Source organism: Haliotis rubra, unplaced genomic scaffold, assembly GCF_003918875.1.
Source record: "Haliotis rubra isolate DU_JTF1 unplaced genomic scaffold, ASM391887v1 Scf1522, whole genome shotgun sequence".
Classification (NCBI taxonomy): domain Eukaryota; kingdom Metazoa; phylum Mollusca; class Gastropoda; order Lepetellida; family Haliotidae; genus Haliotis; species Haliotis rubra.
The window spans coordinates 127207-154479 of NW_025765473.1; the positions used below are offsets into that span (position 1 = coordinate 127207).

Sequence of the window (27273 nt, forward strand, 5' to 3'; positions counted from 1 at the left end):
GTGCTAGTAACATGTGCCAGCTATTAGTATTAATATCTAAATACATGACACTTTTAAGGATAACAACTTCTTTTTATTCATTACACGACGCTTCAGAGCTAGTTCTTGCTCCTTCATCAGGTGAATACTGAGTCCGTACAAAGATGTTAGATGTTAGTACAAGAACTTTATTACTATCTACCTCTTGACTTCTACAGCTTTAGATGACTAGAATAGTGCCAGCTACTGATATCTACTTCTTGACTTCTACAGCTTTAGATGACTAGTATAGTGCCAGCTACTGATATCTACCTCTTGACTTCTACAGCTTTAGATGACTAGTATAGTGCCAGCTACTGATATCTACCTCTTGACTTCTACAGCTTTGAGATGACTAGTATAGTGCCAGCTACTGATATCTACCTCTTGACTTCTACAGCTTTAGATGACTAGTATAGTGCCAGCTACTGATATCTACCTCTTGACTTCTACAGCTTTAGATGACTAGTATAGTGCCAGCTACTGATATCTACCTCTTGACTTCTACAGCTTTAGATGACTAGTATAGTGCCAGCTACTGATATCTACCTCTTGACTTCTACAGCTTTAGATGACTAGTATAGTGCCAGCTACTGATATCTACCTCTTGATTTCTACAGCATTAGATGACTAGTATAGTGCCAGCTACTGATATCTACCTCTTGACTTCTACAGCTTTAGATGACTTGTATAGTGCCAGCTACTGATATCTACCTCTTGACTTCTACAGCTTTAGATGACTAGTATAGTGCCAGCTACTGATGTCTACCTCTTGACTTCTACAGCTTTAGATGACTAGTATAGTGCCAGCTACTGATATCTACCTCTTGACTTCTACAGCTTTAGTGTTTCTCATCACTGAAGTCATAACATGGTGTAGATTTTGAAGACGAGCCCTCTCATAGGCGTCAGAATCACTCTGGAATCTTTTCATATCCTGAAATACAGACAAAGATTATTTGCTAGCAGGGTTAAAAACCTTATTAAACGCAAGCCTCAAAGGAATGATATTATATCATCCATATCAGGCTTCTACAGAAAATATCAACTGAGTTCTAAAAAGCATTCCCTCTTCACAAGGCAAGGGAGATAACTGACTCCTAAAGTGTCTTTCCTTGCATGCCAAAATGGAATGGAATTTTGGTGATATATTTTAGTTGTTATATTTTATATCTTTGGTGTTATATTAATTGTTTGAAGGCGTCTATGCATTGTCGAATCAAATTGCGTAATAATATCAACATCCTGTTTGTAAATATGTCCACTTCTGTGCAGATTTCAGTCCATTACCGAATTTGCAGGTATGAGTACTGTCAACTGGTACTATCACAGATATTTTCCAAATATTTGTTTTCATGTTTTAAGCATCATGCTCAGGTGCTGTGCTACAATCCCCATACTCCATGAATCAGGGCATGTGAACCTTTGCTTGAAATAAAAGCATGTCACAGGAGAGGTGGACTGGTCTGATTGTTTAATTAATAGGAGGGATATAAAAGGGACACAACTATAGACACTGGTTAGACTCCATTTGCACCATAAAATCCAGGAATTTGGGAAGAGTGGAAACAGACTTTCAAAGTAAGGATGGTAACTCCCTTGCCTCAGGAAGATGGATCACAACATGCGCAACAAAGAAAAAATGACCAGTGAAGGAACAGGGGAGTCAAATCTAAATATACTTGTTGAATCACATATCCGCCATATTGAATACTAGCGGAGTTACCTCCCTTGCTTCATTCACCCACTACGCCCGATGTGCTTTTTGTAGAATAAATGATACGGAAATTCTAATACTAAAGACGGCAGATAAGAAAAGTAATCTCCAACTGCTTTTTATGGTGAAATTAGGCAATATATTTCTTTTTTAATTTCTGCTTATTCTAGTTCCTAGAATCACTCCGTTGAACCAGAAGCCTGCAGGCGTAATGGAGGTGAAGAACGACTTGACATGCCACGAGTGGAGGTAAATATGTTGAATTAATTATATTGTACAGGAGTAATTACTAATTATGAGGTTGGAAATCTGAGAGCACAATCCTGCTAGGAAATGGGTGTCTACCTTTGATGGTGGCAATATTTTATTTTGATATTAAAAATATTTTTCAAACAGAAGCGAGTGAAGCACATTGCCAGCCTTCGCACGCATATAGAAAGACATTTTTCTCCCTGTAGCACAGCCCTATTTGCGCTACAGTTTGCCTGTGGATGGATCAAGTGGGTCCTTCAAGAAGATTTTGCCACAATGATTCAGATTATCTCTCTAACTGAAGCTTCCTAGCTGTATATTTGTCTGCTCAAGAGAACTGAGACTGAGGGGGCAATTATAAGAAGGAGTGATTTTTTTTCAAATACAGGGAACTCATGAGGGAGTTTTAGTCTTACACCGCTTTAAGCAATATTTTAACAATATCATGGCGGGGAACACCAGAAATGGGCTTCATACATTGTACCCATGTGGGAATCAAACTCAGGGCCTTTGGCATGACAAGCAAAGCGCTTTAACCCGCAGAGGCTACCCCACAGCCCCCTGCTTCATGTAACAACTAGTGTTGGGGATTGGTTATAATCTCATAATTGATGACTGGTTCATTACAACCCGATCTATCATCGAAAAAAAATTGGTTAGCGTCATTTATCAAGTTTCCTGGTTGTCTTTGTTCCTGCACAAAAATAAAGAAAAAACATGTAGTTCTCTCGGGGTTTTTTCTTCAAATTGCACAAAATGCTTTTGCAAATTTCACATCTTTAAAGGCTGACTAGTATGTTAGGAACATGAATTTCCTGGAGTCTTTAAGATAAATTCAGTGATGACTGGGAACGAGGTTGTAGTGCTTATGAAATGTAACAGACAAAACCAACCTTGTTTAAAATATTGTTAATGCAAACAAGTGCTCAAAAATTGTTTGTGTTTGATTATGAGGAAACATGATCGATTGCTTGGTTATTTAGTCACTGCGACCAATCTTCGATTGTTTCAATTAATCGGACCACCACTACTAACAACTATTGTCATAAGGTACTGTTGGTTATAAAACATTATTTCTGAGCATGCCATTCAAGCACTGAGGATCTAGTTTAATTGTTAAGAAGATTTAAAGCGAACAGCAAATACAAAGTGAGTGAGTGAGTTTAGTTTTACGCCGCTTTTAGCAATATTCCAGCAATATCACGGCAGGGGACAACAGAAATGGGCTTCACGCATTGTGCCTATGTGGGGAATCGAACCCAGGTCTTTTGCGTGAAGAGCAAACGCTTTAACCACTATGCTACCCCACCGCCCCCTAAATACAAAGGAATTTCAAACCCTTTTAATAATATATTGCAGATACAACTTTCTGTCTTAGATCATTTAGACCATGTATAAATACTGTGTTGGGACTGTTTTATATTAGAACAAGTTCCTACTTCTATGAACGTCGGTCGTGTAGATTTTTCCTCTTGCACTTTTTGTCTGTAAGACGTCTTGGCCACTGCAGCATCTGATTCCAGTTTCCGCCAGTGAGCCAAGAGTTCCTGAAAGTTGGTGCGACCCTCCTGGCTAGTTTGTGCTGCATCCATCTCAGGCTTGAACTGAACCATCTGGTCCTTAGCCTTGAAAGAGTCCTGGAAAAAGAAGGGAGTGAGTGAGTGGGTTTAGCCTGACCATCCGATCCCGTTAGTTGCTTCTTACAACAAGCATGGGTTACTGAAGATCAAATCTAACCCAGATCTTCACGGGTAAAAAAGAAGAGAGAGAACATTGAGGAATGAACATTTCATAACAGAAACTGTTAAACAAAAGGATAATCGATAGTGTTCAGCAGCTGGAGTTTCTAGGGCCCACACTGAACCCATCTTATATGTACTGTCTGCTTTTGTTTGTCTCTTTTCGCCCTGTAGTGCTTGTGTCCTCAGCAGGATGCGGTAGTAATGTATCTGTTAAACATTCTATCAAATCTGGGGCGGTGGGGTAGCCTAGTGGTTAAAGCGTTCGTTCGTCACGCCGAAGGCCCAGGTTCGATTCCCCACATGGGTACAACTTGTGAAGCCCATTTCTGGTGTCCCCCGCCGTGGTATTGCTGGAATATTGCTAAAAACGGCGCAAAACCATACTCAGTTAGATAGTGTAGTGCTTGGTGTTAAGGATCTAAAACAACGACTAGTTAGGACAAAGTCTAACAGAGGGTATCCTGATTAGCAGCAGCTCAGAACCACAGTGAATTGGCACTAAAAAACTGGCATGACCTTGAACAAGTAAAACCCGTGAAGGTCCGGCTTAGAATGAACCTTCAGTAACCCATGCTTGTCGAAAAGAGGCAACTAACGGGATCGGGTGGTCAGGCTCGCTGGCTTAGTTGACACATATCATCGGTTCCTAATTGCGCAGATCAATGCTCATGCTGTTGATCCCTGGATTGTCTGGTCCAGACTCGATTATTTACAGACCGACGCCATATAGCTGGAATATTGCCGAGTACGGTGTAAAACTAACCTCTCTCACTCTCTCTTGAACAAATACAAGTAGCCAGACTAGTACATCTCCCAACCCCTAGACCCAACTAACACACAAATGCACACACAGTCACACCCACGCACATGCATGCAATCACCAGGCAAAAGAACTGGGATATTATATCACTTATCAATTATTACGAATACACAGTAACTGTTCCGGTGCAATAATCACCTCTTTCAGCTGGCCAATCTCCTTCTCCAGCTTCACCTGTCTCTTGTTTGTCCTTTCATAGAGGGACTGAGTGGCCTTCCTAGTAGCCTGAACATCCTCCGAGTCAACGTAGCTATGATGAAGGTGAAATCCAGGGATAAATAACCATCTGAATATCTTCCAAACCATTACAGCTTATCACATATACTTTAACTGACTGACTGACTGATTTTGGTTTTACGCCGCTTTTAGCAATAATCCAGCAACATCACGGCGGGGGACACCAGAAATGGGCTTCACACATTGTACCCATGTGGGGATTCGAACCCGGGTCTTCGGCGTGACGAGCCAACGCTTTAACCATTAGGCTACCACACCGCCCCCACATATACTTTAAACATTATGCTTATGGTTAAAATGACTGCAAAGGGACCACAAATCTGTTCTGATTGTAGTTTCTTATGTGTATTTTCACTTTAAATATGTAGCAAACAGTTGGGACAATCAATGAAACAGTTGGTCATACATGTTAGTTTGATACAAGTGTTTTAATAGTGTACAGTAAATGGGTTTCACTTCAGTTAGAAATATATCAGCAATATTACATAGGATAACATCAGGCAGTCCCCATTTGGCTCATTGTTAAACATGTTAAAGCTTTAATCCTCCAACAGAAGTTAGAAGTTATCCCACATTCTTAAGTCTTGCCATAAGACAAAAAGTTGAAATTTTCCTCAATCATAGCATAACTGGTTGGCTTGACAATGATCAAGCATTGAGCAAATAAAGTACAATTATTGATGATACTTACTCTTGGAGGCTCCTGATGGGACCCTTCTTGGCATACAAGCAGTTGACTGATTTGTTCTGTAGGTCAAGCTGTTCCCTGTAAGTTGCCATCAAGATCTTCATAATGGCTTTGATTTCATCATAGGCCAAGTTGCTACCTGTATTTTCACACAAACAAGCATATACATTCACATGTGAGCATTCACCAGATTGTTATATGTCCGTCTATGTTGCTTTTAGGTTTTTTCAGTTGGTTTGCATTTTGGCCTTTAAAAAACAATAACAGTATTGGTTCTTCATTTCTGGTGTCCCTCACGGTGATACTGAATGACCAAAACAAAACCCTTGTAGGTCACACCATCCCAGAAGTAACATTGGAAAAAACGGTAGAATGTCTGCCAGGAGAGCAGACTGGCAGTGGAACAAACGCCACCCAGGTCACTGCGAAAGATGGTAAAACATGGTCCGCTTGTCTCCATGTCTTGTTGTCACAAGAAGGGGACAGTCCTATCGATATACAACTTCTTGATAGATACTAACACTGTTATCAAGCTCGGAGCTTCAAAGAAGTTGGGTGCTTAAAGATTCAAAGAAGTTGGTTGTCACAAGTTTATATATATCAAGCATATTACAGATCAAATGAAAACCCTGGCATGCCAAAACTAAAACATATGAGGGCACCTGACCCTAAAAACATAACTTATTGAGGTGAGGTGAGGTGAAATTGGGTTTAACGTCGTGCTTGAGAATATTTCGCTCATATGACGACTTGCATGTGTGTGTATGTGTATGTGCGGCTGCTTGTACTAGCCCAGATTGAAGCTGGTTTTATAGTGCTAGCCCACTGAGATACCATGCCGCAGTGAAGCATGAATACTTCACTCAGCCACATTATACTGACTCCGAGCCAACCAGTCCTTGATGTACCCATTAATGCGAGCCCCAGGCAGGGACCAACAAGTACCATATTTTAACGTCTTTTGGTATGACGCGGCCGGGGATCGAACCCGTGACCTTCCGCTCTCCAGGCTTACGCTCTATACCACTACACCACGGAGGCGGTCCATAACTTATTGAAGTCACATCATTAGTATATACATCCATGTAAGTTAAATGTAATGTCAGCATACAGCAAGGCTTACCAACTTGAGTACGGCTTTTCTCTTCCCACTTTTGCAGATACTCATCGTAGATTTGGCAGATTTTCTGCTCCATTTTCCCATAATCCTTCAGAACTTTAACAAGAGTAACCATTGAACTGAAAACAGGAAAAATCTCTTGACTTATAGCTGATAGTTTGACATAACATATTAAATATATACTACAGAACATATTAAATATGTAATTCAGAAATCAGATGCACAATCTGTAAGTAAGGTGAGACAGCTAACTGGAATATAGATGTCTTGTGTGTCCTAAATTAAATAATTAATCCCCAGATCTTAGTGATATTCATCATAACTTAAGAAAGTTGTTCAATGATATGTTAAGCTTAAGGTTCTTTTAAGACTGGTCAAAGATCATATTAATATTTCCATCATATACTAACACACAGCAGTCAGTGACTTTAATTATGGAGTATTCAAGTCTGAACAGTTCAACTGACAGGTTCTTATAAGATTGGTCAAAGATCATATCAATATGTATGTTCATCATATATACTACTCACATTTTGCTAAGGATCACAAAAATTTATACAAACCTGTAGAGGTTATGAATTCTTTGAAGAAAGTCCTCCTTGGGGTACATATAAGCATTTAAATGTCCATTTAAATCCTACGACAGTTGTAACAATATTTTTTAATAAAATATTTACAAAACAAAAAACTCTTTTTGTCTTGTGAGACCACCCCTACAGGGCCCCACCTGACCCCCTACAGCCAAGAGCAGGTAACTCTCGCCGTTTACCTCGTACCTCACATTTCATGCTGAACGTGTCACACAGAATGAACGGAGGCTGGTGGCCGTACCCCAAGGTCTTTCGTCAAAGAATTCATAACCTCTACAGGTTTGTATAATTCTTTTTCAGAAGAAATCCTCCTTGGGGTACATATAAGCATATGACTGTAAGCGTACAAAAATCCCCTGAACAGCGAAAAGCGTAACTGAACATGTGTTGGCTCACCATTACACTAACCTGGTCACGTGACATGCGGCTCGAAGAGAGGCATACCAAACCGTGCCCCGTGGCAGGTTCCGTACCCAATTCCGTCGCAAGACGGGTTAATAGCATATGATTGGTTAAAGTTAAAGCGTTCAAAACGGACCCCGCCCTCTTGAAGAGGACGTAAGGGACGTATGTACACCCAAACCCGACCCAACCCGGAAGGGTGGTAAGGCTAATACGATGTAGTGATATGATATATATCGACATTGAACACAGAACCGATACCAATGACCAGTTACTAATATAACTTGGTCAGGGTGGCAGGACACACTCTCCACTGGAGAGAACCGAAAGACCGAACCGAGCACAATCCTTAGAATGCGTGTCAAGTCGGTAATGGCGAATGAAGGTGTTCTGCCGGCTCCAAAGAGCGACAGAACCGATCTCTTCATTGAGCAGTGCCGCTGTGTATTGCCAACAAAGCGGCATCTGCCCTACCCAGTCTGCCTTCAACCCCTCGGGGGAAGGTAAACCTTAGCATTGTAACCGAACAATTACGGAAACAAGCCAACGAGATAAAGTTCGCTTGCTAGCAGACTCCCCAGTCTTCCCGCCACCAAACAGAACACATGGGTGCCCGTACGGATCCCTTTTGTTAGTTCGTTAGGCTGGGTAAGGGGTGGAAGTGCGATATGATCAGTCACGTGGCAAGCAATATCGAACTGAGAGTGGTAGGTATCCGGGAGGCGAATACGGACATGATCAGTATAAAATACCGTCAGTGTCAGGTCAGTGGGTATCGCATGGATGTACCCGACCCTTCTACTAGAGCTCACCAAAACAAGTAAAGCCGTCTTCCACGTCAACAAGTGAAGTGAGAGAGACAATATACTTGAAAAGGTGGGCTGGGTCGCCGCCGAGGCAGTCGAACCCTGTTCATGACAGCTACGAAGCGATGTACGAGAGGGTGCTGCCTAGGCAGAGCACCATCGAACGAGGTGTGAAACGTGGAAATAGCCATGGAGTACCCATGAATGGTGGAGGTCATAAGGCTCTCAACCAAAACGAGGTTATAGTAACTCCAATATCCGAACTAAATCCGCAGAATAGAGATTATGAAATCCCCCTATCTGCACACCAGCGCGCCCCACCTATCAACACACTGAACGGGTGTCGAATCCCGCCTCGAAGCCAGAATTGTGTCTGCAATGGTTGCAGGAATTCCGCGTGTCTGGGCGTTAGACCCGACAGAGGCCAAGCCACCCAGTGAATCCGAGGACCGGGTGTGGCGCCCGTTCAAGTGAGAATGTCTGGCCGGAAAGGTAATTCGAATCCCGGCGTGCGGGATCGAACACCAACCTGACTGATGTCAATTCCAGCACATTGATGTGCAGGTTGTGATTTCGTCGTCAAGAGACTGCAGGTCGCCCAGAACATCACCCTATCCTGGTAGGGATGTATCTGGCTGGACCGAGAGCGGCGGTGTCTCCAGGGGAACCCTCGGAGCATACGCCTGGCGTCTGTCCATCTGACTGTGTGAGGTTGACAATTCCGCCCAGTTTCGTAAGATTGACCAACACTGATCGTGAGGTCCCCAGACTCAACAGTTATTCTAAAACCACGATGAGCCAGTCGCCTAGGTACGGGTGACAACACCGGCATTGCGATCTGGCTATCTGAGCTGTAATAAACTTCAATTTGGTGAACACACTTGGCGCAGTAATGTAGCCTAAGGGGAGCACACGAAACTCGTAGCACGTCCCGTCAAACAAGAACCGAAATCATGAAATCAGGGTGCAATGGAACAAAGAGGTATGCGACCTCGAGGTCGATTGACGTGCGCCAATCCCGTCTCGACAGATGAGATCACCGAGTGCGGTGTCTCCATCTTGAAGGACAGTACCTCTATTAACTTGTTCAGCTCTTAGATGAGAATGGGTCTGAACATTCCGTTCTTAATGGCAACGAGGAAATAAATGGAGTCGAACCCCACATTTTCCTGACCATTGGAAACCACCACGCTGGTTGCCCTGCCCAGCAGAGACTGGATCTCGGCACGGAGTATTTTTGCCGTCTCCCGGGAAGCCGCCACTGGTGTAATGGCTCCGACCGGGGTTTTGCGGCAGAATACATATGTAAACCCCAGCAGTCGGCAACTTAGCGTTTGCGGTGCCTGGGCACCTGAAATTGCGAAGCTTCGACAGACTTCCGTATTCCTCGAAAACAGTCCAGGTGTCATAACATAGGCCCATAACCGCACTCATCATTTGGCTGGCACAGCTACAATGCAGTTCCTAGCCAGATAAGAGGTGACATCCGTCAGATGCCGCCCAGAGTCGCCGACGGAAAAAAACACCGGTGCTCTCTCCCCTTTCCACCAGCTCCCTCAGCAGAGCTGAGAGATGCGCCGAGTGGAGCATACAGCGTTGAGCTGTTAAGGGGAAAAGAAGCGGCGAACAGGCGGTAGAGTGTGAGGCCTTGTCCCAAAAGCCTTGCTGGAAGCAGGCTTCCCTCCGAGAGGCGAACTCTAACGGTTCGGGTATTCAACGTGGACAACACCTGAGGCAACACAGCCGCGATTCTATCTCGCACTTGCCTCAGGGACGAACCTACTCAGTGGTAAGTTCAAAGTAGCGAAATGAGCCGAAGCTCAAATCGACTTGTCCACAGTACGAGCCTGAACCCCGGTTCCGAGGCACATGTGAGAAGCCTGACAAATTAAGGTTTCCCAAGCACTCAGACACACCCGGCACACTCGATAGCATCCTGGTCAAGATGTCGATAGACATCAGGTCGAGACCTGAACTACTGGGGCCGGGAATCTGCACACTACCAGTGCCGAAGCCTAGGTCGGTGCTACTCACTGGGTTCAGAGTATCCGTGGAGCCAAAGCTCGGCGGTTCTAGACCGAACCCCGATCCCGAGACACGTAGGAGTAGCCTGATAAATCAGGGTTCCCCAAGTACTCTCCAAAAGCGCACTGAGCATATAGTCAAACATAGCTTATAGCGCTATATAAATACCCATATATACACACACATATATATATGTATGTAAGTGCTCAGGTCGGCGGTTCGGGTTTGAACCCCGATCCCGAAACACCTGGGAGTAGCCTGACAATGCAGGGTTCCCCTGGTGTACACGGGTAGACCTCGGTGCGTCGAGGTGATCGGTAGCTCCGTCACACTCAACGGCCTCTTGGCCAGAGCATCGATAGACATCAGGCCGAGACCTGAGCTAACAGCGCCGGGGATATGCTCCGTACCGGGGCCGAAGCCCACGTCGGTGCTAGTCCGATCTGCGGTCCCGAGACACATGGGAGTAGCCTGGCAATGCAGGGTTGCCCTGGTGTACACGGGTAGACCTAGGAGTGTCGAGGTGATCGGCAGCTCAGTGGAACCCAGACCCGAGCGAGAGGAACCTGCCCATACAGCTTTCGGGCAACCCCAGCTGACCACTAGAGGCGCCGAGGTGTCCCTAGGCTGAGTGAAGCCAAAGGCGACCGCCAGTCAGGGCACCAGGCGAAGACAGGGCAAACCCTGCATCGCCGGCGCCAGGCGCCCGTGACGAACCTGAGCCCGAAGCTAGGTGCGCCACAAAGGCGCCGAGGCACCTATCACCAGAGCGAAGCCAGGATCAAGCTGCCCGAGGAGGCCGGCGTTCTCGAGCGGGCTTCGGGCGCAATAACCCCAAGATGCGTCCGATCCACCCCTGACGACAGGCGTGCTGAGCTCCTTGCGGAACCCAGACAGCGCCGTGTCAATCAGGGATTTCACAGACGACGCCTGGACCATCGAGATAAACATGTTGCGAGCCGACCTCCTTACGGAGCCCGGACATCGCACTATCAATCATCGACTTCACAGTAGTCATCTGCTGCAGCATATGTTGCTGAAATAGTTTGCGGGGGAACGATAAAGGGATTTCCTTAGAAACCTTTCATCAAATATTATCCCCCGCCTGAAGCAGATTAGTGAAAAACAAAAAATATGCGTGCCTGAAAGAATGCGCGTGACAAAAAACACAACTTCGGCCACTATGAGCCACGTTGTGTGTAAACGTATGAAATATGTATATGTGTAACATAACACAACATGTAACAGGAATATTGACGCAAGGGCGTTTATTATGAACATCCTTGATGTCGTGAGCGTCCTCGGCTAAACACCGGAGGCACACTTTATGACCATCCTGTGACGGTAGTGTGCACGGCACAATGCACAGGGCTTAAACTGCAACAAACAGAATCATGCCAGTGTTATTAGCAAGAACTGTGAAGCAGCAAATGGTACAAGCTACAGCCATTTTAAATACTAAACATACAATGCAAAGCAGGAAAAGGCTAGCCACACCTGCTTGTACATACTAGTGATAGAGTAAAGTTGGTGATCTGAAGCGAACACTATCAAAATTACTCAACAACGACTTACCACAAATTCGCTGAAAGAAAGAGAATTTAGGCAAGCCTACCATATAATATGCAAACATAATATATGAACTCCCTACTACAAGCTGCCAAGAACATATAGCAAAGGAAACCACGCTGTAGCGGTCCGCCATTTTGCCTGCCACAAGGCTGGGAAACAGAGAACCCTGGCAAAGTTACAACAAAGATGAATGAGAATATCAACATATGAAGTCCATATAGCCCGTGCGTAAAGAAAGGAACCATACATACAGATTGAGACTCTTTTACACTCATGCATTATCGGTGGGAGAGCAAACTTGAAGCGAACACCCGCGCCGTCTATTCAACAGAGCGACAGCATGAAAAAAGTGAGGTCACGAGGGTAAGCGGCGGGGTTACCTGCTCTTGGCTGTAGGGGTGGTCTCACAAGACAAAACAAGTTTTTTTGTTTTATTAAAAATATTGTTACAACTGTCGTGGGATTTAAAGGTCTGACTTAAATGCTTATATATGTACCCCAAGGAGGACTTCTTCTGAAAAAGAATCACAACTTACTTAAACATAGATTCATAATTTGAAATTCTATCCATTTTAAAACTGGATAAATAATAATATGGGTCATTGACAAATTACACAACACCTGTCAAAATGCGGGTATGGGATCCACAAGATGAAATGACACTGAAACCTAGGATCCATGCTTACAATAAGATTAAATATTGACATCCAGTTCGACCCACATCATAGTTTTCTGTTGAATTCATGATTTGATCCTCAGCAGAGTGTGAATAGTATATCATGTATACTAAAACACAGCAGTCACTGGCCTTAACTGTGGATTTCACAAGTCTGAACTGATCAACTGACAAAATATTGTAGTGTTAACATTGAGACAGTCATCAATGAGTGCACTAAACAAAGTTTGTAGCGTTACTAGCTACAAATAGAAACTGTACATTGTTAAAATTCTTTCTAAATTTGAAAATATGGCAACTATTAAAAGGTTCAAGTAAATGTTACAGGGCTCCCAAACAATTCGGGCTGAAAGACTCTATCTGCCTGAATAACATTCTGAAAAAGCTATGACGCTGGATAACCGGGTAACGAAGGCCAGCGTCGAGCTTCGCTTTCGCCCAGGGCAGGCAGACCGGCGCTGGGCACTGGACGATGGGCTGGCATCGGCCTCGACCATCCGGCCAATTCTCATCTCCGTGTGCGTGAACGCAGTAATGAATCGCTGGAGCTATCCGGGCTGCGGCATGGAAGGCAACTATCTGGAGACGATGGGGCGACCCTCGCGGATGGCTATCACTGGCATCATCGACCATGGCGGCAGCGAACTGAACAACTAAACCGGTTTGGCGTGGCCGCGCTGGCGGCGCTGCGGCAAAGCCATGCATGGAATAGTGATCATGAAACAAAGAACTGTTTGGAAACTTCCGCGCAAATAACCAAACCGTAGAAACAAGCGTTCAGGGCTGTTCAAAACCCTCGCCAATGCCGACGGGACTGGGCTGATGATCGCGAAACAAACAATAACGCTGAAACTTCAGGCGGCGCGGAAAACTCTTTCCGCCGCCGGAGAAATACTCAACTCCTCGATAACCGCTGGATTAAATGTGAATGGCAGAAGCGGTTTGCAGATGCGGCGATCGAAGCAGACTCGGCGGATCGCGTTGAATGCGGGGCGGCGACTGGACGCTGGCGCAACGGAACATGGGCGCAACCGTGAAGCGGCATTCGTCCAGCAGCACTGGCGGCACGGTCGGTTTTCAGGCAGAAGAATCGGGATATCGCCACTCCGCTGGGCGTGAACGCGCTGCAAAACCATGCGATAAACAACTATTCCATAATATCTGGGTGCGGGCGGCGAAATCATTATAACGGAACGAACGCCGATAAAGCCAGCTTCCGGTGGCGGCGACAGCTACTGGGACTTCATGGCGGCCGGTGATGAAACTTTCAGGCGATGGAACTGGCGAACCATGCTGTCGGGATGGGGCAAAGGATTCTGCGAAACCTTATCCGAAAGATGCGAAATGTAGCGAAACAAAGGGCGACTGGAAACAAACCGATAGGCGAACTGATAAAATGGCGATTTCAACTCGCCGAATCGGTAATCGTTTCTTCGATGCCGGGGTTGATGCGCCAAAACCAGATCCGGAACGGTGCGGAACCTTTCGCCAACTTCGAAGCAATCTTCGAAACAATTCGCTTTCAAAGGGCGTGGCTCAAACATTCGAACGGTATGAACAAATGGGATGGCAGGGCTGAAACCAGCGGTATCATGGGCAGCGATTCATAACGTTCCGGAAAAATTGCTCCGGAATGAACGGCGCAATCGATGATGAACCAAAATCGTTGCCTCGAAGCATATTGAACCAATGGGCGCTGGAAGATATGCTGGAATCAGGCGAAGGAACAAATGGATGACTGATAAATCCTCTATCGATGCGGATGCGGGTGGATGGGCGTTATCGCGGGAGCATGGGAAGGTTATGCCTCATTCAGTGCTGGTTTCGTACCGAACCATTTTCAGGGCTTAGAGATCAGCCCTGTAAAAGTCATGGTGTCTTTCAATCTGCCATCACTTCAGAATCGGCTGTGTTCTGAGCTGGTGTCCGCTTGAGCTATGTTCAATCTGAGGTCGATAATTCTCTCAGCCTTTTCCAAGGCATATTCGAGGAAGGCATTCCGAATGCCTTCAACTGTGGCCATTTTGAGTCGTAGATTATATCTAAACGACCGCTGGTTTGCTCTACGTGCCTGTGTGTAGCGTGTCTCCAATCCATCGAGTTTGTCGTTGAGCAGGACCACTTGATCGCAGGCCCTTTTATACTTCATCTCAGCGACGTACAGATCAGAGAGAAGAGTTTCCATTTCGAGATGAGTTGTGTTGAGTTGGGCTTTACGTCACAATGATGGCCAGAAGAAAGTGTTTACGGCCTTATATTACAGCACTTGACACCAGTTTGCCAAGCATAATACCCATCTCCCTGACACGGCCATTATCTCAGTTGTATATTCAGTCATGTGATTCAAGGGGCAATGAGAGGCAGACACTCCTACTGATTACTGTAACCACAGAGGCTGTAAGCCCATCGTATCTTGGCAGCCCACCCCAAAATCCCGCACGCTCAGGTGGTATCCTCTTTGCCAGTTGGGCAAGTTGTTTTATTTAAAGAGTAAGAGGATTATGAGGCTTGGTTGACTGGTTTCTTGTTTGTTTAAGTAATCACCCACGTCTGGTGGGTTGGTGGGGGGTGACGGAGGAGATGACCAAGCCAAGAAAGACACGTGTGATGTTTGTTCAGTTATTACATTTCTGTTCTGCATACATCTCCATGTTCTCCACACAGAGAGAAGAGGATCGCGGGCAGTATCAAAGTTAAGCCGGCACAGTACCAGTGGCGCACAGAGCAAGAACACACTTCTGATGCTGAACATGGGTGATATTGGTGTAAAGTATTCATATTATCATTGCAGAGTGGAGTTTATGTGAAAGGAGATTGATATGAAAAAGATATTAATGCTAAATGTTGCCACTTGAAACTAATGAATGCAAGTTGAGTTGAGATGGATTTTACGTCACTTCGGTATCATCTTAGCCATATAGTGACAAGATCAACACATATGTATTCAGCAAACTATTTTTGCTGAATTTTGCAGAAAACATCATGGCACTAAATTCAAAAAGAAGGCAATTTGTCATTCACACTAGGCACTTAGAATTTATGCAGTAATAATTGCAATCGCTATGTTAAACTGCTTACAAGATCTATTTTGGAAAATGCAAACACGAATGCATTTTAAAAGAGAACAAACTGAGTTGATGTATAGATGTATACCACAAGAGAATGTGAATATTATCATTTCAAACAACTGAAAAGTATAAATTTTCTAAACTATTTAGAAGATCTGCCTACAGAAAATCTAGCTGGAATGTAACTTCCAACTGAAGACGCTAATCTGACAAAATATACAGATATATACTACAGGAGACATTCATTAGCGTTAAATGTTGTTTGAAATTGACGAACAGCATCAATTTCCTACTATACTTAAAACATCTACCTACAGATAAAACAAACAGGAACGCATATTCCAACATAAGAAACAGATAAAACCAAACAGGAACGCATATTCCAACATAAGAAACTAATTTGGCAAAATATACAGATATATACTACAGGAGACATTCATTAGCGTTAAATGTTGTTTGAAATTGACGAACAGCATCAATTTCCTAGACTACTTAAAACATCTACCTACAGATAAAGCAAACAGGAACGCATATTCCAACATAAGAAACTAATTTGGCAAAATATACAGATATATACTACAGGAGACATTCATTAGCGTTAAATGTTGTTTGAAAGTGACGAACAGCATCAATTTCCATTAGCGTTAAATGTTATTTGAAATTGACGAACAGCATCAATTTCCTACACTACTTAAAACATCTACCTACAGATAAAACAAACAGGAACGCATATTCCAACATAAGAAACTAATTTGGCAAAATATACAGATATATACTACAGGAGACATTCATTAGCGTTAAATGTTGTTTGAAATTGACGAACAGCATCAATTTCCTAGACTACTTAAAACATCTACCTACAGATAAAGCAAACAGGAACGCATATTCCAACATAAGAAACTAATTTGGCAAAATATACAGATATATACTACAGGAGACATTCATTAGCGTTAAATGTTGTTTGAAATTGACGAACAGCATCAATTTCCTAGACTACTTAAAACATCTACCTACAGATAAAACAAACAGGAATGCATATTCCAACATAAGAAACTAATTTGGCAAAATATACAGATATATACTACAGGAGACATTCATTAGCGTTAAATGTTGTTTGAAATTGAAAAACAAACTGGAATGCATCTGCAAACAGACGACACTAATCATTTCAGATATACGGAATTGTCTGATGGGCATTTAGAGTGAGTGAGATAGAATTTAACGTCACCTCGGCAATATTTCAGCCATAAAGTGAAGAGACATGGTTTACATAAACAATAAATTTACGTTGCTAAATAATCAGTCATCGAAGAAATCATCTGGAGAAGAGATGGTAGTAGCGGTTGTAGTTGTGGAGGTGGAGGTGGAGGTGGAAGTGGAAGTGGAAGTGGAGGTTGAAGTGGAGGGTTGAGTTACAGCAGTAGTGAGTGGCTGGGAGATGTCCTCCATTGACATGGCAAGCAGAGCCATGTCATCAGCCTCGTCTGATTTTTTTTTGTCAAGTTGCTCCCTGAGATAGGACTGCGTCCTCTCCAGGTTAACAATTCTCTGCGAGAGAATGTCGTTTCTCGCCTGCATGTTACCAACTTGATTTTGGATGGTGGCCATTTCATTGTCAAACTGCATTTTGAAATTCGCAACATCCGTACAGCACCTCTGCAGATGGTGGTGCGCTCCATCGTGGTTGTGCTGTGAAAATTTGTACAGCGCAGCACTCATGGACGTGTCCATGTTCTCAAGGAAACCTGATACGTTCGACCTGACATGTTGAAGCATTTGCGGCAGTCTAGGCGTGCTTGGAGGGAGCGACGTTGGGGATGTTTTCAGAACTTTAGGGGGAGTAACAGAAGGGGCTTGTGAAGATCTTTTAGTTGGGGTGTTTTGAGAGGACATTCTTGGAACAGAGAAAAAAATGACAGACAAGTGAAGTAACGGTAGAAAGTGATAAGACTCGAATCTCACCTGATTAAAATTTTGGCACTGGAATTGATACTACAAACCCAAATATTTTCTATTGCTAATTAATATACAAAAAATACTCCCAGCTAACCAGCTTGAAAATTAATTAAAGACTAGCCAATAAAATTAACTATTAAGGACAATGAAAATACTACTACTAAGGACTATAGAAAATTCAACTTAATCCAACACTCACAACAATTAAATAAGTTGTGATTCAATTAACTACACCGCAGAAAATGACTACAAAGCGAACGTATTACTAAGAGAGAGAAAAACTACAACGTGAACATAACTAAATACTAACAAGCTAGAGACGTAATCAAACACTAGCTAAGACAGGTAAATACTATGGCGATGTTAACTGGTACACACCCAGTAACTTCACCGCAGAAATGCAACTACAGAGCGAGCGTAACAAAATACCTAACAAGCTGCAAAACTACTAATACACTAGCTAATACACCGCAGTTCCAACAAATTCTATCTGAGCAGGCGACGTGCAATTAACTACACCGCAGAAAATGACTACAAAGCGAACGTATTACTAAGAGAGAGAAAAACTACAACGTGAACATAACTAAATACTAACAAGCTAGAGACGTAATCAAACACTAGCTAAGACAGGTAAATACTATGGCGATGTTAACTGGTACACACCCAGTAACTTCACCGCAGAAATGCAACTACAGAGCGAGCGTAACAAAATACCTAACCAGCTGCAAAACTACTAATACACTAGCTAATACACCGCAGTTCCAACAAATTCTATCTGAGCAGGCGACGTGCACTCAAGCTAGCTGATTTCTGGAAAGGACAGCGCGAATGGACTCAGTGGTATTTATATGCACCGCAAATATATCCGCGAAGCGGTGTGTGTTTGCGCGAAATTCCGTGAACATTCAGCAAGAACCAACTAAAGTTCACAGAAATACACGAGCGTTCGCTCAAACACACACCGCTTGACGGATGATAGGAACCCTCCCCGCCCAACCCCCTTGCAGCCAGACCAAATTCAGCTCACTTGCGTTTTATTACGTAACATTTTCTGCTGGGCCAGTGACCATGGCCATGCGCGTGCCAGAGAGAGAGAGGTGGGTGGGTGTGCTGCCTTTTAGTGTGGTTTGCCATCATAAAATGCTGCCCTCAATTCCACAGCGTTAATAGAACTCGAGATTCTTTTCAACTGTGCTTTGCCGGATAGGCACTAAATGTGAACAGTAATAAACGAGCGTTACCCAAACGCACAACGCATCGCAAATGAAAGGACAAACACACATACACCCTTCCCCCTCCCCCCACTCCCAAACTCCGCACTCCGGGCGGACGCTCTATGTCCATTATTACACCACGGAGGCGGTAAACTTGATGCTTTTCAGTTGTTTGAAATGATGACATTCACTAGTAATGTCTCTTGTGGTATATATCTGTTAATTAATGAAAATTGAAAATGATACTAGGCTGAAAACGTTGTCGGTACGGGTACTACAGATATGTACCTTCTGTATACGGATATGTACCTGGCCTTAATGGGAATACAGAAACGTACCCTAGGACGATTCTCTGCCCATTGTGTCGTATTCTTGATCGGAACTGTCATGCTGTTGTATTAGATACGTTTGATTGCGTTATGTAAGTAATACACAGTAACGGATATTTCGCGATGTATATGAATACCACACCCAATCAGATGGACGGGAACAACTACATGCGGTTTCGGTTTTGAATTGCGGAATATTGACTCGTCTGCCTTTGAGGGTACCGGGTACGTTTCTGTAGTTTGTCTTTGTTTAAGGTACATATCTGTCTATGGAAACGTACCTGGGGTACGTATTTGAAATTGAAAAGAACGCAATTGAAAAGAAATTCGAGTTCTAACAAGACTGTGCCATCCGAGTGTTAAAATAGAAATTCCTTTGTCCGTGGCGCTTATATAACGCGAGGGCAACATTTTATTAGAACTTGAGTTGATTCTTGCTGAATCAGTGTAGGCGCCTTGTTTCTCTCGCTTAGTATCATTTTGAATTTTGATTACTTAGCAATAGAGCGCACTTTTATGTTTTAATCGTGTTCGTATTTATTTAAGCAGATTGGTCGGTTATATACAGATTGACTATCAGGTTCTTATAGTTAATTAAATCACAACTTAGTGACTACTTGTTGTGAGTCTTGCATTGAGATGTGATTTATTATCTAAACAGGAACCATGTAATTTGGTTAGTCCGTTCAAACTGCGGTGTGTAGCTGTTATCATTTTCTTTAGTAGTGAATTGTATTGGCTACGTTTCAATTACTTTTCCAGCTGGTTAGCTGGAAGTATTTAGTTACGTTCACGTTGTAGGTGGCTTGTTTCTCTCGCTTAGTATCGATGAAGGGATCGTTGTCGGCAGCGCGGGTACTACGAATCGCATTACCCCAGGTGATGCTTTCCGCGATACAGTGATGTACCTTAAACAAAGACAAACTACAGAAATGTACCTGGTACCCTAAAGGGAGGACGAGTTTATATTCCGCAATCCAAAACCGAAACCGCATGATGTTGTTCCCGTTCATCTGATTGCGAGTGGTATTCATATGCATCGCGAAATATCCGTTACGTATCTAATACAACAGCATGACAGTTCCGATCAAGAATACGACACAATGGGAATGGAATGGTCCTAGGGTACGTTTCTGTATTCTCATTATGGCCAGGGTACATGCATATCTGTATACGGAAACGTACCTGAGGTAATGCGATTATCTGCAGTATACCGATGCGACAACGACCCCTTCAGCCTAAGTATCATTTTTTCTTTTGATTAATTAGCAGATATACACTACAAGAGACATTACTAGTGAATGTTATCATTTCAAACAACTGAAAAGCATCAATTTTCTATTTAGAACATCTGCCTACAGAAACTGCCTAATGCAACTTCCAACTGAAGACGCTAATCTGACAAAATATACAGATATATACGACAAGAGATATCAATTAAGGGTAAATGTTGTTTGAAATTGAGGAACAGCATCAATTTCATTAATATGTTTTTTTTAAATGAAACTTATTCCGAGTATGTGATTGCATTCTTTATGAATGCAACTTGTTATCATATCTATATGGCTGGAATAATGCCGATGTGACGTAAAACCCAACTCAACTTAATTCAACTAAAACATCTACCTACAGATAGAACAAACAGGAATGCATCTTGTGGGGTGTGTGGGGATGTAACGGGGTTCCTATTTGGAGTAGCGCTTCGATATCCATCCCACCCTCCTCCCGTCTCTGACGACTGCCAGCACATGGCCACTGTCCACAGTCACTGCGTCGCGGTTTGAAGGTGAGGAATGATATTCGGGATCAAAGTAACGCCACAACACCAGTATCACAGAGAGCCAACATATTTTGATGCTGAAAATGGGTGGTAATTCATTTTAAATCCAGTAAAACACAGTTGAAAAGAAGTTCTAGTCCAAGACTGTGGCATTGCAGTGTTAAATAGATTTTTTTTGCTGGTGCGGTTACATAAGCGAAGACAGCATTTGCTGTATCAGCGAGGAAAATGTTACGTAATAAAGGCAAAATTGAGCTGAATTTGACCTGGCGGCCAGTTGGGCTTGGAGGAGGGGAGGGGTGAGTGAGGGTTCCTGTATTTCCTGTCAGCCTTGGCGTGTGTGTGTTTAAGCGAGGCAGCTGGGTGTATTTCTAATGAACTTGGTTGATTCTTAAGTGAACACAAGACGAGATCAACACAAATGCAATCACTATGTTAAACTACTTAGAAGATCTACCTCTGAATAAGCAAACAGGAATGCATTAAATGAGAACAAACTAAGTTGATATACAGATATATACCACAAGAGACAGTTGAGTTGAGTTGGGCTTTACGTCACATCGGGATTATTCAAGCCATATAGTGACGAGAACAAATCTGCGTTAAAATACATTGTAAGTACAAAGTCAAAAATGGTTTTGTACATTATAAGCGAATGTTATTATTTCAAACAACTGAAAAGCATCAATTTACCAAACTATTTACAACATCTGCCTATAGAAAATCTAGCTGGAATGCAACTTCCAACTGAAGACGCTAATCTGGCAAAATATACAGATACATAACGCGATGCGCTGTGGGCTTGGGTAACGCTCGTGTATTTTTGTCAACATTTAGTGCCTATCCGGTGAAACACAGTTGAAAAGAAATTCGAGTTCTAATAAAGCTGTGAAATTGTAGGTAGCATTGTTTGTGATGGCAAACCACATCAAATCATACCGCATAAGTCCCCTCTCTCCCCTCTCCCCTCTCTCTCTCTCTCTCTCTCTGGGACTGGCACATGGCACGGCCACTGTCTCGGCAGAAAATGTTACATAATAAAAGCGCCAAGTAAGCTGAATTTGACCTGGCCGCCAGTTGGGCTGGGGGTGGGGGTGAGGTGGGGGTGGGGGTTTCTACATCATCTGCGAAGCGGTGTGGGTTGAGGTGGCAGCTCTTGTATTTCTGTGGAGCATTTAGTGCCTATCGGTAAAACACAGTTGAATTGAGAAATTGGAGTTCTAATAAGGCTGTGGAATTGAGGGGGCAGCATTGTTTGTGATTGTGATGGCAAGCCACATCAAATCGCTGACTTGCGCTCTCTAACAAGACACATCCCCAACCCCCACCCCCATCTTTCTCCCTCCCTCTGCGCGCACATGGCCATGGTCACCGACTTCGGCAGAGAATGTTACGTAATGTGCCGCCAAGTGAGCTGAATTTTATCTGGCTGCCAGGGGCTTGGGTGGGAGGATAGGAGGTGAGGGAGGGTCCTATCATCCCGGGAAGTTGTGTGTGTGTTTGAAGCCGAGCTGCCGTGTATTTCTGTGAACTTGAGTTGGTTCTTGTGAATGTTCCACGAGATTTCACGTTAAAGCACACCGCTTCAGCGGATATATTCGGTGCGCCTCATCTGACTGGGTCCATTGGCCGTCATTTCCAGTAATGAGCTAGCTTGAGTCGCGAGGGTGGCCTGCTCAGAGAACTTGTTGGAATTGCGGTGTGCAGCTGTCATTGCCTGTAGTGTATTGACTGGTGTGTTAGTACCTTTGCAGCTGGTTAGCTCAGGAGTATTTTGTTACCGATGTTGTAGTTGCTTTGCTGTGGTGTAGTTGAAACTGGGTGTGCACCAGTTATCACGCCACAACAATGACTGCCTTCTACTTTATATTATATTGGTTAGTGTTTTATTACGTGTCCAGCTGGTTAGCTGGAGGGTATGTAGTTATTTAGTTGGTGCGCTCGTGGCCTTCTTTGATATAACTGGTTCCAGTGCGGTGTGTGTAGCAATTGTGACTGCTTTTACTATATATTATATTGGTTGAGTGTTTTATAGCGTTTCCAGCTGGGAGTATTTAGTTCGCGTAGTAGGTGCCTTGTTTCTGTTGCATAAATCGGATTGATATGTGATTTCTGATCAACGCTGGAACAATGTAATGAAGTTAGTTCATTCTCGCTGTGTTGTTTTCGTCACCTGCTGTTTTACTGTTTAACTTTCGCTTTGCGTAGTTTAATTAAATTTAGTATCATACCGAGTGTTTGAATTTATAACCGATTTGGATGTCGGTGTTGTAGCAATAATAATTTTCTATAGTACCAACTAATATTGGTTATTTTTGTATCCATCTTGAGGCTGAGGGGCGGGGAAAGTTATTTCACGTTCAGCTTGTGGGTGCCTTGTGGGTGCCTTTCCGTATTACTATTAGTTTGAAGAATGATTATGTAGGTATTAAAATTATGTTGTATTAATCATGGCCCTGTGATCATTACCATATTAGTTACTTTGTATTCTCCGGCTTTGTGGTGAAATGAGAGCGATACATATTGATTTACCATCTGCTTGGTTTTATGTCACTTGAGCATAACTTACTGAGTAGTTGCTGTGAGTGTCGGATTGAGATGTGATTCTTAGCGTAGCTGGGACTTGTGAATTATTCTTATAGTTGTTGAGGCAAATATGATGTGTTGGCCTTGAGGCATGCCATTCTCAAGGTAGCTGAAATATTTCCACAGAGTAGTATTGAAATAATTGTCAAATTGGGAGTGCAACTATTCAGATCGCATTCATATTGAGCAGTATTTGATTTTTGTGAAGTGCTAGCACAGAAGGAATCAGTTGAATAATTATTTTAATTTGTTGGGGGCAAGCTTACTGTTGGGCCTGAGACATCATTTTCAAGACTGCTGAAATATTTTCACATCCTGATATTGAAGGAATTTTGTGAGTGCATCTTTATAGATCGCATTCAAATTGTATGGTGTATTAATTTGAATTTGTTAACAGCATTAGCAAAGAGAGGATTGGGTGAATTATATTGCTTAATTCTTTTGACAACTTTGCTTGTTGGCTATGACACGTCATATTTAAGGTTAAAGTAAAATATTTTCACATAGCGACATTTGAAAGAATTTACATAGGGATTTGTCAAATACTATTGGCGTGTGGTTTAGCAAGAATTTTATTTTGTTATTGTCGTTTGGCAAAATTCCACCCCATTTGGTGATTTTGGCGACAAATGTGAGAGGATCAAATTATATTGTACAAACTAACATTGACTAGCTTTGGCTAGAATACAAACAATTTTGAATTGTTCTTTGTGTAACTCATTGATTTAACACTCATCAACACTCAACTCATTGTTTTGACACATTTAGTTTTCAATTGTCATTGTGTTGATTTGTGTGATTATCAGTTAACAACCATTAACAATGCCACGGAAGAAATACTGGAAGAAGTCTCAGGCTAGAGGCAGTGAAAAGAGGAAGTAAATCCTACTTCAGATGGCATAGCAATAGATGATCCTAGTGACATGAACAGGTCTGTAGATGGTGACTGTAATGTTATAGCCATGGACCTCGTTGATACTGACGAGTGAGCGGAAAAATCAATTTTTTATCAGATAAAGCTGAAGTCGTTTTCATCAAAGGGGATGGCTTTATGCCAAACTCTGCACAGTAGTCAGTGCGCTTTGTTGTGCACTGATGTTTCACTAATACAATGCACAGATAAAAACATTATATAACTGGACAGTGGATGATCTAGACAAAGTCGTTGTTAGCGGAGATGAGCTGTATGGCCACATCCAAAGATCTTCCACCATATCGGCAGAACATCTGTTAATCAATGAGCTGCGGAATGTATTTCTGCTTCTGATGATAGCACTTTCAGACTAACGAGGCATGAACCAAGCTCTGGGTTGTTATGGCCTGCAGAAGGCATGGGCGATTTTGGAGGTTTTGTTGGCCTTGAAGTTGCATTAGAAAGGGATTATCAGATCACAGCTCATGTTTGTGAACTTTTGTGAGGCGGTATTTGCCGTTGACACAGCGTGGTGGCTCATACTTTGTGTTTGATTCACATTCTAGGAATGGCCGAGGGTACATTAGCTTGTGATGGTGCAAGTGTTCTCATTTCGTACAGCTCTGTTCATGGCGTTTATGGACATTGTATGCGTTTGGCATCGTCTATGAATGCTAATGTAAACACCATGTTTGAACTTACTCCTGTGTCTATTCATACATTGATCATGAAATGGAAAGTGCAATACCAACACTGATTCAAAAACCAGTCAAACTTTTCAAGATGCATATGAAACTGAATGTGTTGAAATGGTTTTCTCAGACAGTGAAAACTCTTGAAACATCAGAGATAGAAAGCGTTGTTGATGAAAATGTGTCCAGGTGTAGAAAGAAACACAAAGGAAACAGATGCGATCAAGAAAATGCATAAGCGTAACATCAGAAGAGAAATGAGAAAAGTCAACCAAATGGCAGACACAAAATGCATCTAAAACGACCAAGGAACAAAGAAAAGAAACGGCTAAACAGAAATACAAATCAAATGAAGAATATCGTTCTAAATTGAGAAGAAAAAGTATTGAAAAGTATTCTCAGAATGAGAAATTCAGAGAGCATGTCAAAGCTTCCAGTGCCGAAAAGTACAAAACCAAAAAGAATTTTAGGGAATCGGTGAAATGTGCCAGCACTGCGAAATATGAGAAAAATAAACAGTTCAGAGAAGCAGCGAAATGTGCCAGCACTGCAAAATATAAAAAAAATGAACAGTTCAGAGAAGCAGTGAAATGTGCAAGCACTGCAAAATATAAAGCAAACGAGAGGTTCAGAGAAGCAGTGAAATGTGCAAATACTGCAAAATACCAGGGATCTGAACAGTTTAGGGAAGCTGCGAAAAAAGCAAAAACTGTCAAATACAAGACTAATCCAGCGTTCAGACAACAGGTGCGAAAACAAAACATGTTCAAAAGAAATAGCAAAACTGCTTTTAACAGTAAAATGCAGAATGTTATGACAGGTTTCAGGAAACTTATTGCAGAAGGCCCAGAATATGTTTGTTCAGTGTGCCATCGCCGACTTTTTGAAAATCAAGTTGTTACATGTTTGAAAACTAGTTATGGTAAAGCTCAAGAACTGGCTGGTCATTGTATTACAGAAACATTTCTTCATAAATGTACTGGCACTTGTATGCAGCCCTTATTGTAATGCGATTGACAGGCCCAAGTGGGAAGTTATGGATATGCCATACCTGTCACAGAAAGTTAAAGTCTGGCAGGAAACCAGCTGAAGCTGTAAAAGTGAACAATCTTCAGTTACATGATATCCCAAAACAACTGAGTTGTTTGAACGAAGTTTGGAACAAACATCTTGTTGCTGTCAACATTCCGTTCATGAAACTTATGTCTTTGCCAAAGGCCAGCAGAATGCTGTGCATGGACCAACTGTGGCGTTCCATCCAGCTATCAAACAGACAACAACTGTTCTGCCTCGAGGTTGAAACTTCTGACCAGATGATCCCAGTAAAGCTGAAGAGGAAATTGGCTTACAAGGGTCATTATCAATATCAGTCACGTTAACAGAAAGCATTGAGCAGCTTTATGCGATATTTGAAACAAAAATAACATTTATTACAGGGACATAGATTTCAACAATGACTGGATCAACCCTCATGATATTGATAAAGAGGATGATGAATTACTAAATATTGACAATGATGTTCCTGTTGAAATGTTGAAGATGCTTGCGCAGAGCGTCTCATTCTGATAATGCAAGTGCTCCAGAGTCAGAAGTCACCTTCAACTTCAAGGGTATATCTGAAGTTGAAGGTGACGAAAATGGATTGATATTGGATACATGTCTTCAACCAGTTGACATTGGGCAAGATATTTTGGACAATAATTATGAGAATATCATAAACATTTCACCATGTGAAAATAACATGCGGTTGCAATTTCGGTGACAAAAAGCAATGAAGCTAAATGTTTCCAGCTTTATTTCCAAAGGGACACCTACATTTCATGATGAAAGGAGACGAAAGGCTGACATTAGGTAGATACCTGAACACCAGATTAGTGAATGCAGATGGAAGATTTGCTAAATTACTGATTACATATTTTATGCTCAGTATCTTTCTGAACTAGAGCAGGTCAAATCTAATGTCCAAATTTCCATTCATAAAGGAACTGCTTCACAAAGCAACAGAAAAATTGTAGCCAGTAATCTTGCAGACAAAGAATCTCTCTCACAAATTTTAAAGCATGATGAAGG

General features: G+C 42.7%; 1 protein-coding gene and 1 long non-coding RNA gene across 2 annotated transcripts in view; one reads left to right on the forward strand and one right to left on the reverse strand.

Moving 5' to 3' along the window:
* Nucleotides 1–6708, reverse strand: part of LOC124270524 — a 26815-nt gene extending 20107 nt beyond the window's left edge. The window contains exons 1-5 of the mRNA XM_046705543.1: nucleotides 6598–6708; nucleotides 5478–5613; nucleotides 4688–4799; nucleotides 3427–3624; nucleotides 843–955 (exon numbers count right to left, since the gene is read on the reverse strand). Coding sequence (XP_046561499.1) covers nucleotides 843–955; nucleotides 3427–3624; nucleotides 4688–4799; nucleotides 5478–5613; nucleotides 6598–6670 — 632 coding nt within the window. The 5' untranslated portion in view covers nucleotides 6671–6708. The remainder of the gene's footprint in view (nucleotides 1–842; nucleotides 956–3426; nucleotides 3625–4687; nucleotides 4800–5477; nucleotides 5614–6597) is intronic.
* Nucleotides 41–27273, forward strand: LOC124270525. Its single transcript, XR_006896815.1, has 3 exons — nucleotides 41–120; nucleotides 14466–14480; nucleotides 27263–27273. It is a non-coding gene; the product is annotated as an uncharacterized LOC124270525 (long non-coding RNA).